Raw genomic sequence first — 12,666 nt, 5'->3', positions numbered from 1 at the left:
GAGAAAAGTTTGGAGGGCTCAATTTTCCTTTTTTTTTTTTAATATTAAAATGATGCCGTTTCGTTTTAACTGGTAAAAAAAAATAAGTTTTGAAAAAAAGAAGGTACGAATGAATTGGGAATTTGGAATTGTGTCTGTGACTGAGACTAAGCTCTCAACTTAAAACCCTTGCTGTTGTTCACTGTCGCCGTCGAAACGGGGTTCCTCTGTGGTAGTTGGAAGGTCGCACCGTGCCACTATTGCACCAGGCTGCCTCGTCATCGGAGGGGGTCACGGTGAAGTGTATTCTGCTTTTGTGTATGTAAGCAAGCGGAACATTTTTTGTGTCAAAATAGGGTACCACTTACTTGAAGTTTCTCTCATTGTAGATTCCAAATTTGAGATGTAATTTTTTTTTATTGGTTCGATCAGCGACTTAGTGCCTTGATCGGGTTGATCACCGGTTCGATTCTATGTCTTCGCACAAAGCCTCCCTCCCTCCCCTAAACTCTGCTACTGCACGAACCATCACAACCAGAGGTTCCCTCCGACGTGCAGAGCTCTTCTCCCCTAAACAATGTTTCTGGGGTTATCTCTCTTTTTTATTTTTATTTTTTATTTTTACATTTTTTGCTATTTTAAAATTTCTGTTTTTCTCTCTAATTGTGATGAGTCAACCTGTTTAACCCACCACCTGTGGTGATTGAGCTAGGTTGGCTACATTTTGTAGTGAGCCAACCCTTGTGGGTTGAATTTTTTGATAACCCTTGTTGATGGGTTGACTCACTTTTTTTCTCTTGGGCTGCTCTGCTGTTCTTCCACTTGCACTCAAATACTACTTGAGGTGAGTGGGACTCTTGCACATGCCAGCAACACTCTTCAGCCCCTCTCAATATCACTTGGAAATTTTCTTGTTCTGTTTTTTGTTTCTCACTCTCTGTGTGTGTATTGGTTTGGGAGTCTCATTAATTTTCCTTCCCCTGGTTATTTTGTATGATAGTAGATGTATATTTTATTTTTTTACCAGCTAATGTTCACTTTTGTTGTTTGTAAGAAACACCACTTTTTTCCAGATTTTTTACAACTAACACTTGTTTTATTTAGGTTATAATTTCAATATGAATTCAGATCTTATAATCCTCCGTTTGATCCTATGAAGGACAGACACTTGAAGAAAAGAATCAAAAGATTGAAAGACATGGTTGAGCCAGATAAAAATTGCGAGACTAGGGTTGAAGATGTTGCTTGGCCTTGCTCCCTTTCAGAGTCTGAGATTGCTTGGCTAATGTATTCCGATCACATTGGGATGGCAAACGTGTGCTTATTATTCCAAAATGTCTAAAAAATTTCCGACGATAAGTATTCATATCTAATCATGGTAGTTGAGTTTTGGAGTGTGATTGAAAATTTGAAACGTTCTGCAAAATTTCTCATAATTATTTTTCCTAGTGTGCACATGGCTTGAAGAAACTAAATGGGCTCTATTAGCCATGGTCTTTTGGTCTTTTGGTGCACTTGGATGAGGGCTATTGCTTTCTGCACTTTTCAGTTGCTTCTTGGGCTCTCTCTTTGTCTTTTAAAATGGCCAATCCGAAATGTAATTAAATTACATTTGGGAATGCACTCCCTTTTTTGCTTATGGAATGACCAATCTGGAAGGTCAAAAAATATTCTGAAAAGAGTGTAGGAAGCAACTTAGGAAGTGCTGGAAGTAACAACCTTGGATGAGGTGTAATGGGAAATTATGGGATGGAACCAGATTCTAAGGTGTATGTATGTAGTGCTGAACTGTGATTTCAGTGGCTTGGCAACCTCCACCTACATCTTATCTAAAATGTAATGTAAATGTTGTGTTCTTTAATTTACAACACAAGATTGGTGGCTTTGGCATGTGTTTAAGGGATGAAAAGGGAGTTTTGGTTGGGGAGATTTTGTTATGTAGATGCATGAGGGAGAGGCTTTTGCTTTGCTACAACTACAAAGTGTTTGATAGAATGCACCAGCCCACTTTAGATGTTTGAGTGTTGAGTCCTATAGGAACATATCTTATGTAATTGCTCATTGCAAGGGCATATCTTATGTAATTGCTCATTGCAAGGGCATATCTTATGCTAGTTTCCATGTTTTCAATTATATTCCGTTTTGTATTGAGCTTCCTATTGCTAATGAGTTATACAAGTTTATTTTTGTAAAATAAAAAGTTAAAATCATAAAAGTGAGACACTTTAATTCTTACGTCTAAAATGAATAGAAGACTAAAATATTTCACGTAATCCTTGATACAGGTGGTGATAATTATCACAAGTGAGGTTAGTTTGGACCGATCCCAAGATTTAAACATGATTTTTTGTTGTGATTGATCGTATTCAAAAGACATCAAATTATATGTATTAAAAAAAATAGAAAGTGGCCTGCGTGCATTACATGCTCAAGGGCATTACTATGTAGACCCAGCGAAGCAATTTCACGATTTTCCCAGTTGCCCCTTCCTAAAAGGGATACGGATTGGACTCATACGGATCAGCTAATCCATAAGTCTTATACCTAATTTGGAAGTGTTTTTTTTTTTTTTAATTTTTTTCATATAGATTAAGTGTTTTTTTAAAATTGTTTTTTCAAAAATATATTTTACAAATAAATGGCCCAATTGAACATGTGATTTTCAGGTTATTAGCACAACATTCTAACTAACTAAGCTAATACGTTAATTATATTATAAAATAAATAGTATTATCATATATAACACTAAAATTTGTAATGTATATTTAATGCACATGTAAATTTAAATAATAAATTTTGTGACAATTAATTTTGATATAACTTATACAAATTATTTAATCCATATATTTTTTATGAATAAAAAATATTTACTATTAAAATATTAATTTGTTAATAAATTAAAAAACATATTTTTGAATTTTTTTTAAAAAAATACTTATGAATCATGTAACCCGTATGAGTTAACTCATACGAATTACGTGATCCGTATGAGTCATACAGATTAACTCATATGAATTATGTAATCCGTATGACTGATATAAATCATGTAATCTATATGAGGTATACAGATTATGTAATCCGTAAAAATAAAAAACACTTAAGGATATTTTTGGAATTTTATTTTAATGTTGGATGCACAAACAATGTTCCTGGTGCCCCTAGCAAAGCCCCATGGGCAACAAAACTCAACAGCAGAGAGAGTGAAGGAGAAAAAAGTGGCCCAATATTATATTAAAGTTTGATACATGTCAAGTAGATTTAATATAACTATTGATAATATTATAATTGTACGTGAAAGTTGCATTGCACTATTATACATTAATTCTTTCTCTTTTTTATACCTTTTTATTGATGTTATTTTGTATTTGATGGCTAATTTAATATGACTTTTTTTTTATCAAGGATATGCATTTTATTTCAAAAGCTAATATATTGTGCAAATAATTTTACAAACCTAGCCATTTATTTTTGAATTTTATATCTTGTACTGCTGTGCTTAATTAGCAGCATACCATGTATTATTCAGCTAAGTTCCATTTAACTACTAGTCTTTGTGGAGTGGTTGTTGTGTTTGCACATTGAACTTTACAACTATTGGTAAATGGTAATTTGGGAAAGATATCTAATAACAATTATTTGTTCCATTTAACAGGGAAAGCCTCCAATGGGAGAGTAAATAGAAGCGATGAGGTTTTCAAGAATCAAGATGGTCTAGACAAGGTTTAGAGGAGTTCTAGATAGAAATAACACTCATAATTAATTTTAGAATTTTGAGAAAAAAGTTTTGTATTTCTTCTTTAGTTTTATTTGCTTTTGCAGAATTTTTATTGGAATTCTAATATCTGGAATTTGTTTAATACACCAAGGCACCAGAACCTTGTAATTTTAAGCTAGTCCTTAAGGAAAAATATCTACATAGAACAACAAAAATTACTGTGATTAAGAACCACGCTTAAATTAGTGATGAATAAATATGATGGGAGATTAAATGGACCTGTGGCTAGTGAATTTTGAAGATCATTTGTTACCATGGTCCAAGGTCTTCACAATATAATGAATAAATACATTTTTTTTTATCAAATTATGTCTAGAAACTATTTTTTCAAACACTATGCTAAGAATCTACTTTGGACTGCAACGTGATCATTATTTTTTAGTTTTTCTGTTTTTGAATAAGTCCTCCTAATCAAAGTAGTTATTGTAATTTGTTAGAGAGTTGTTCCTAAACTTTAGGAGAAAACAATTCTGATTTATCTAAGTTAGTTTCTTTTCTGTTTTCTGCAGCATTTATAAATGTATATGTTTGCAGCTGAATAAAAACACTCTCCCAATTCGTCTCCCTTCAAATTATATATCCTTCAATATTTTATTTCTCTTTTTTTACTGCATCTATTCTCTAAAGACCAACAACTGGTATCTAAGCTATCTTCTTACGAGACCTGTGAAATGGAAGGTGAAGGAAATTTCTCTCAAGTCGCTCTTCCACTCTTTGATGGCGAAAGTTATGACCTATGGTCAGTGAGAATGCAGTCTTATCTAGAGGGAGTGGATTTATGGGATGCTGTGGAAGAGAATTACGTTGTTCAACCACTACCCGAAAATCCCACCATGGCCCAAATAAAAAATCACAAAGAAGGAAAAACGAGGAAGGCAAAGGCGAAGTCATGCTTGTTTGCTGGTGTTTCAAAAATGATCCAGACCAGAATCATGACTCTCAAATCACCCAAAGAAATTTGGGAATTTTTGAAGGAAGAATATGCAGGGGACGACAAAATACGAGGTATACATGTACTTAATTTAAGGAGGGAATTTGAGCTGCAAAGGATGAAAGAATCTGAGACAATCAAAGAATACTCAAACAAATTGTTGAGTATTGCCAACAAGATAAAGTTGTTGGAAAGTGATTTTGCTGATTCCAGAATTGTCGAGAAAATTCTGGTAACAGTGCCAAAAAAGTATGAAGCATCTATTGCTTCATTGGAGAACACAAAGGATCTCTCCAAGATCACTTTGGCAGAAGTGATACACGCCTTGCAAGCCCAAGAGCAACAAAGATTGATGAGGCAAGAACATGCTGTTGAAGGTGCTCTACCAGCTAAGAGCCAACAAGCTAGAACTTGGAAAAGGAAAAACTACAAGAAGAATCATCCAACCAGCAATGAAAGCAGTGCAAATAATCACAACAAAGGAAATGGTAAAAGGAAAAGTTACCCTCCTTGTCAGCATTGCGGAAAAAATGGGTCACCCTCCATTCAAATGTTGGAAGAGATCAGATGCAAAATGTAGTAAGTGCAACCAAATGGGGCATGAAGCTGTGATTTGCCACAATAAAAATCATCAAGGTGAAGGAGCTCAGACTGCTAATCAGAAAGAGGAAGATCAATTATTTGTGACCACTTGTTACTAGAGTAGTGAATCAAGTGAAAGTTGGTCGATTGATAGTGGTTGTACCAACCATATGACTTTTGACAAAGCACTCTTTAAAGATTTGAGGCCAACCAATATCACCAAAGTTAGAATTGGAAATGGCGATTCTATCTCATTCAGAGGAAATGGGACAATTGCAATCACAAGCTATGCTGGCACAAAGCTTATTCCTGACGTTCTCTTCGTTCCTGAAATTGACCAAAGTTTGCTAAGTGTTGGTCAATTGATTGATAGAGGATTTAAAGTTGTTTTTGAAGACAAATATTGCTTGATAAAAGATGCAGCTGGTCAAGATATTTTCAAGATGAAAATGAAAGGGAAAAGTTTTACCCTAATCCATTGGAGGAGGAGCAAGTTGTTTTCTCGCTCAAGGAAGATTTCATAGAAATCTGGCACAAGAGGCTCGGGTATTATCATCAACAAGGATTGTAGCAGTTAACTGAAAAAGGGTTGGCACTTGATGTTCCTGAACTTAATGATCGAATTTTAATCTGCAAGGCCTGTCAATTTGGAAAGCAAAACAGAAAACCTTTTCCAAAGGCAAAATGGAGAGCGTCAAGAAAGTTACAATTGATCCACACAGATGTTGCAGGGCCACAAAGAACTCCTTCATTAAAAGGTAATCTTTACTACATTATATTTGTTGATGACTTCACCAGAATGTGTTGGATTTTTTTTTCAAGTATAAATCAGAGGTGGCTGAAATTTTTTGGAAGTTCAAAGTCAAGGTTGAAAATGAAAGCGGTCTAAAAATTCAAATTTTGAGGTCAGACAATGGAACAGAGTACACATCTGAAAAATTCAACCTATTTTGTGAAGATTCAGGCATTGAACATCAACTCACCACTCCCTATACTCCACAACAAAATGGAGTTAGTGAGAGAAGAAATCGATATATACTAGAGATGACAAGATGCATGCTGTATGAGAAGAATTTGACAAAGAAGTTTTGGGCGGAGGCAGCAAACACATCTGTTTTTCTTCAAAATAGACTTCCCACAAAGGCATTGATGAATCAAACACCATTTGAGGCCTGGTATGGTTACAAACCATCATTGAAATTTCTTAAAATATTTGGTTGCTTGTGTTTTACTCATGTTCTAGCCAGCAAGAGAGATAAGCTGGATACAAGAACATCACCAGGCATCTTTATAGGCTACAATACAACAAGCAAAGCCTATAAAATCTTCCAACCACAAATTGGAAAAATTGTTGTTAGTAGGGATGTGCACTTTGCAGAAGATGAAGAATGGAGTTGGGATGATCCAAAGATGAAAAATCATGCCTCTGAACATCTAAACTTGAAATTTCCTGCACCAAGTTTCGAAATTGAAGGTTGGCATAATGAATTAGTTGATGATGTTCCTATTAGAGGTACTAGACTGCTCTCTGATATCTATGACAGATGTAACATTGCTGTATGTGAGCTTGAAAATTATGAAGAAGCCAAGAAAAATCAAGTTTGGGTTGCTGCAATGAAGGAGGAGCTATCAATGATAGAGAAAAACCAAACTTGGCATCGTGTAGAAAGACCTCAAGACAAGAATGTGATTGGAGTCAAATGGGTATACAGAACAAAGCTTAATGCTGATGATTCTATCAATAAACATAAGGCAAGACTCGTTGTAAAGGGCTACGCTCAAGTGTTTGGAGTAGATTACTCAGAAACATTTGCTCTAGTTGCTCGGTTAGACACCATCAGGTCATTGCTTGCTGTGGCTGCTCAGAAGAATTGGAGAATCTATCAACTTGACATTAAATCTGCATTTTTAAATGGCTTCTTACAAGAAGGAATTTATGTTGAGCAACCTCAAGGTTTTATAAAGGATGGAGAAGAAAATAAAGTTTATCTTCTAAAGAAAGCTCTTTATGGGCTTAAACAAACTCCAAGAGCATGGAACAACAGAATAAATGAGCATTTGCTGAACTTGGGGTTTTCTAAAAGTCTGTCAAAGTCAACATTATATGTCAAAATAGATGGAGATGATATTTTTATCATTTCACTGTATGTGGATGATCTTTTTGTGACAGGTAGCAATTCAAGTCTTGTAGAGAAGCTCAAGAAAGAGATGATGGTGGTGTTTGAGTTGACAAATCTTGGGTTAATGACGTTCTTTCTTGGAATGGAAATTAAACAAGGAGAACATGAAGTCTTTGTTTGCCAAAAGAAGTATGCCAAGGAGATTTTAAAGAAGTTTAAACTTGAAGAATGCAAAGAAATGAACACTCCAATGAATCAAAAGGAAAGGGTTTGCAAGGAAGATGGAACCGAGAAGATAGATCAAGCACACTTCAGAAGCATGATTGGATGTTTGCTGTACCTTTCAGCAACTCAGCCTGACATCCTAAATGCTGTAAGCATTTTATCTCGGTTTATGCATTGTGCAAGTGAAATGCATCTCAAGGTTGTAAAAAGAGTGATTAGATATGTTAAAGGAACTTGCAATTTTGGCATCAAGTACAAGAAAACTAAAAAGTTCAAGCTGATAGGCTTCTTTGACAGTGATTGGGGTGGTTCAATTGATGATATGAGAAGTACTTCAAGGTACAATTTCAGCTTTGGATCAGGTGTCTTCTCATGGAGCTCAAAAAAACAAGAGAATGTTGCTCAATCTACAACAGAAGCTGAATTTGTTGCTGCTGCAGCTGCTGTCAATCAAGCTTTGTGGATGAAATTTTTTTTGATTGATCTTAACATGAAGCAGAATGAGAGCACAGAGATTTTTGTTGACAACAAAGCTACCATAGCTATTTCCCACAATCCTGTTTTTCATAGGAAAACTAAGCATTTCAATATCAAGTTGTTCTTTGTAAGAGAAGCATAGAAAAATGGAGTTGCTAGTCTTGTCTACTGCAAAACAAAGAACCAGGTTGCAGATTTGTTTACCAAGCCATTGCCAGTTAGAAAGTTCGAGTTTCTCAGAAAAAAGTTAGGACTTTGCAGATCTTAAAGCAAGGAGGAATGTTAAGAAACTGCTTTGAAGTGCAACATGATCATTATTTTTTAGTTTTTCTGTTTTTGAATAAGTCCTCCTAATCAAAGTAGTTATTGCAATTTGTTAGAGTTGTTCCTAAACTTTAGAAGAAAGCAATTCTGATTTATCTAAGTTAGTTTCTTTTCTGTTTTCTGCAGCATTTATAAATGTATATGTTTGCAGCTGAATAAAAACACTCCCCCAATTCGTTTCCCTTCAAATTGTATATCCTTTAGTATTTTATTTCTCTGTTTTTTTTACTGCATTTTTTCTCTAAAAACCAACACACTCCCTAGTTCTCCAAACACCTCTTGACTGCTTTGTGATTACCAAATCAGTCTCAAGTAACAAAGTGAACAAGTCTATATGTTGAATTTGGTTCCTCTGAATTGCAGGGTGGCTTCCTATGTGCTAAAACTACTATTATTTAATAGTCTATGTGATGCAATCCTACCCCCTGAGGATATTGGATAGAAGACTCCAAGAGGCTTGAGCTAGAGCTACTAAAGAAGGCCCTAGGGTTCTCATGAACCTTAGGGTAGATTTTTGAGACCATGGGTCAAGGTTGGATCCACTCTTCTTTGTAAATATTAGAATAGGTTTTCCCTTCTTTTGGGCCTTGTATTTTGGCCATTCTAGTAGTATAGGGTTTTAGCCTTGTATTTCAGGGCATTTTGAGTAGCCTTTGTAGTAGGAACTTTTTTTTTGTATTTTCATGTATTTTTGGAATGGGGGTGAGCTTAGCTATTATAGGGGGTTTGTAGCTAAGCTCTAGCTTCTCATCTCAAGGAGGTGAGCTTAGTTATGAGAGGGGTGTGTGTAGCTAAGCTCTAACTTCCCAAGGAAGTTTTCTCAAAGAAGCTTCTCAAGGAAGTTTTCTCAAGAAAGCTTCTCAAGGAAGCTACCTAGTCTATAAATAGAAGCATGTGTAACACTTGTTGTAACTTTGATGAATGAGAGTCTTGTGAGACACAACTCAAAGTTCAACTTCTCTCCCTTTTTTCTTCCTTCAATTTCTTGCTCCCCCCTCTCTCTTTCTCTCCCTCTTTCTTTTCATCCATTGAAGCATCCTCTTCAAGCTTCTTATCCAAGGCTCATCTTGGTGGTGAAGCTCCTTCTTCCATGGCTTATTCCCTAGTGGATGGCGCCTCCTCTCACCTCTTCTCCTTTGTCTTCCGTTGCATCTCCATGGTGGAAAATTACCATTAAAGGATTTCATTGAAGCTCAAAGATCCAGCCTCCATAGAAGCTCTACAAGCAAGCTTCCATCACTATGGTTTTCAAGCATGAGTTTAATTTAATAGTATCCGCTTTATTTCTTTTGCTTAGATGGCTTGTTAAAGTTACTTAATACTTACATTTACTCAAATCCAAAACATAACAATTGAGTTATCAAGCTAGTTAATACAAATCTCAAACCCCAAATGATAAAGCTTCAAATAAATACACGCACATAAATGCAAAATTGCAAATTTTGTAGTTCATACTAGAATCTAGATACCACAACTAGGATTAACACTAATTGATTAGTTTAGGAATATTGATCACTAATTTGTGAGGGGCATGGTGGTACTTTCACTTCAACAACACCTTCAAGCATTTGTGTCACATTTCTCATAGTTGGTCTAAGATCAGGATCCTCTTGCACACACCAAAGGGCAATCATTACCAATTTCTCCAAGTTCTTCATGTCATCCAATGCCTCTTTGTCACCCTCAACCAAGGCATGAAGAGTTCTTTCAGTGTAGCAGTCATAAGCCCATTCAGCTAGGATTGCTTTCTCTTTATCTTCTGTCTCGAACTCTACACTTTTTCTGCATGAAACTATCTCAAGCAACAACACCCCATAACTATAGACATCTACTTTAGCTGTGATCGGCATGTTTTTGAACCATTCAAGTGCAACATACCCTTTTGTTCCCCTTATGGCAGTGTTTGTTCTGCTTTGGTTCATGTTCAAAAGCTTGGCCAATCCGAAGTCAGAAATCCTTGCATTATAGTAATCATCAAGGAGTATGTTTTGAGGCTTTATGTCACAATGGATGATCTGTGTGCTGCACTCTTCATGCAAATATAGAAGTCCTCTAGCAACCCCAATTGCAATTTGTAGCCTCAGTTCCCAACTTGGTTTCTCCAGAATATTGAAAAGAAGACTTGCTAAAGTGCCATTACTCATATACTCATAAACCAGCAACCTTTTTTCTTCAGTGTCACAAAATCCAAGTATACGGACCAAGTTTTTATGATGCGTGAGGCCAATGGCATTCAGTTCATTCTTGAATTCCTTATGAACATCTTCCAAGAGAAAAGTGTTCAACCTTTTCACCGCAACACGAGTATCGGAACCCATGTTGATGACTCCTTCATACACAATACCAAAAGCTCCCTTTCCTAGCACTTTGTCAAAGCCATCGGTGGCTTTTTCAAGTTCCTTATAAGTGAAGCAACGCAAGTTGGTTTCCACAATAGTGTCACTTCTGCCAATACTTCTAAGCTTCTTCTTGTACCGAAAAACATAGGAAGTGCTCAAGCATATTGCTCCAAGCAAAATGAGATTGAGAAAAGCAGAACTACCCAAAAGCACTGATCCAACCAAAATCGAAGTGTTCCTATTCTTGTTCACAATGATTGTAGGAACAATCAAGGAGGAGTTGTCTTTCCTCACTTTCATGAAGGCCTTTGCACCATTAAGTGTGGCATCAACTCTACCATTTGAAAGTGGCAACTTCTTCTTCCAGCAGCTATCACCTAGCCTGAAAATGGCAACAGAACACATGCAATCTTCCATACAAGATTGCCTGCATTGTTCTTCATTGAAGGGTCTTTGAAGCACATAATCTGATTGAGGCCAATCAGTATCTATCAACACCTCAAAGTCATAGAGATCCTTTCTGTTACTAAGTTCATCTACAGCACATGCCTGTACAAAATCTGGTTTGCAGCTACCATTGGGATCATTAGGGTCGACCAGTGAGTACCATTTTGGGCACTTACAATTTGGCCTCTTATCATCTCTCAAACTACAAATGCTATTATATCCACAAACACCACTACCTGCACTAGCAACATAATCCTTACAGATATTATCTGGATGAGACCACACTGGGGTCCAACCTCCAGTACCAGAAGAACCCTTAGGATGTCGATAGAGTGTGAACACCCCATCAAAATCAAGAGTTGCTCTAAGGTAAAAAAATTGAGTGGTAGAAGAAGCTCCACTACCCCCTCTTGACAAGTTGTATTTCTCATTGTTCTCTCTCAAAACATACATGTCTCCTGACCCATCAAACACCAATTGAGTCCCAGCACTTGATATGTTGGACTCAACGGTTCCACTTTCATAGTAGTGTTCATTAGCATACCCAGATGGCAAGTTTATAGAGTGCATTACAAGGTTACCATCATTTTGGAAAAAGAGCACAAACCTTCCCTTGTTGAAGTAATTCCTCCTAAGTTTAGAAGAAAGCTTTTGACCCCTTTCCATAGTTTGATAAGGCAGCAAGGTGTCTCTATAGTCCTTGAAACTCTCCCAAACAGTGTTGGAGTCACCATCCTGAAGCACAAAGTTGCCAGTGTTATTTAACACACCACTAGAAACTCTCACAGTGAGTCCCCCAGTCTTCCATAACTGGTTACCATTTGGGGCAGTGATGAGCACCAACCCATCATCAGCAGTGAGCACTACTTTTGAGCCCTTTGGTGCAGGCTTGTCTCTGTTGGCAAACCAAACTATGGTTTTGTCTTGAATCTTTGCATACCAAATGCAAAGCATGAAGTGATCAGGAGTGTCCTCAAGTGGGAGGAACCCAAAGGCAAAGTCACCAGAAGGTGATGAAACCAACCATGGGGAGGTGCTGGCTCCTGCTGTGTGAGAGTCACCAATGGCTATGTTGCTTTTGGTTTGGGCCATAACATTGATGTGTTGAAAGGGTAACAGAACCATTGAGAGGAAGAGAAATGGAAGCAAAGGGGAAGCCATGGTGAGAATCAACTTGGTCCTTACGTTAGTTAGGTATGTGCGTGGATAAACTGTAGGTACTCAAGACCCCAGTGGGGCAGATTATAAGAACTGAAATGAACTGGTTCAAATGTATATAAGAGAAAATAAAATACCACTAAAGTTTGAGGTTTTAATTGTGTAATAGAAAAAATTCACTTGAGCTTTTAAAAAAAATAAAATGAGAAAATGCACTTGCACACCGATAAACCCCCGTGTTGATAAATATAATCAAACCAGGGATTAAGGATTGCATTATGATGGTGGTTCTGTCTTTGTTGAATGGAT

The 12,666-nt window shown here is 36.6% G+C and overlaps 1 protein-coding gene and 1 long non-coding RNA gene across 2 annotated transcripts; one reads left to right on the top strand and one right to left on the bottom strand.

Annotated features, from left to right (window-relative positions):
- The first annotated feature begins 92 nt into the window (after positions 1-92).
- LOC114388708 lies at positions 93-2,130 on the top strand. The gene is made up of 2 exons (XR_003661529.1): positions 93-301; positions 1,084-2,130. It is a non-coding gene; the product is annotated as an uncharacterized LOC114388708 (long non-coding RNA).
- Positions 2,131-9,718: 7,588 nt separating this feature from the next.
- LOC114387253 (G-type lectin S-receptor-like serine/threonine-protein kinase LECRK2) lies at positions 9,719-12,465 on the bottom strand. Its single transcript, XM_028347403.1, has one exon. It carries the CDS (start codon positions 12,358-12,360, stop codon positions 9,913-9,915), a length of 2,448 nt encoding a protein of 815 aa, XP_028203204.1. The 5' UTR covers positions 12,361-12,465; the 3' UTR covers positions 9,719-9,912.
- Between the last annotated feature and the right edge of the window lie 201 nt (positions 12,466-12,666).

Source organism: Glycine soja, chromosome 15 (assembly GCF_004193775.1).
Source record: "Glycine soja cultivar W05 chromosome 15, ASM419377v2, whole genome shotgun sequence".
NCBI classification, from domain to species: Eukaryota; Viridiplantae; Streptophyta; class Magnoliopsida; order Fabales; family Fabaceae; genus Glycine; species Glycine soja.
The sequence above is the reverse complement of the archived record's forward strand: the minus strand, read 5'-3'. Positions and strand labels throughout refer to the sequence as shown.

Coding starts and splice junctions, on each gene's coding strand:
- LOC114387253 (XM_028347403.1), bottom strand. CDS start 12,360: ATGGCTTCCCCTTTGCTTCCATTTCTCTTCCTCTCAATGGTTCTGTTA.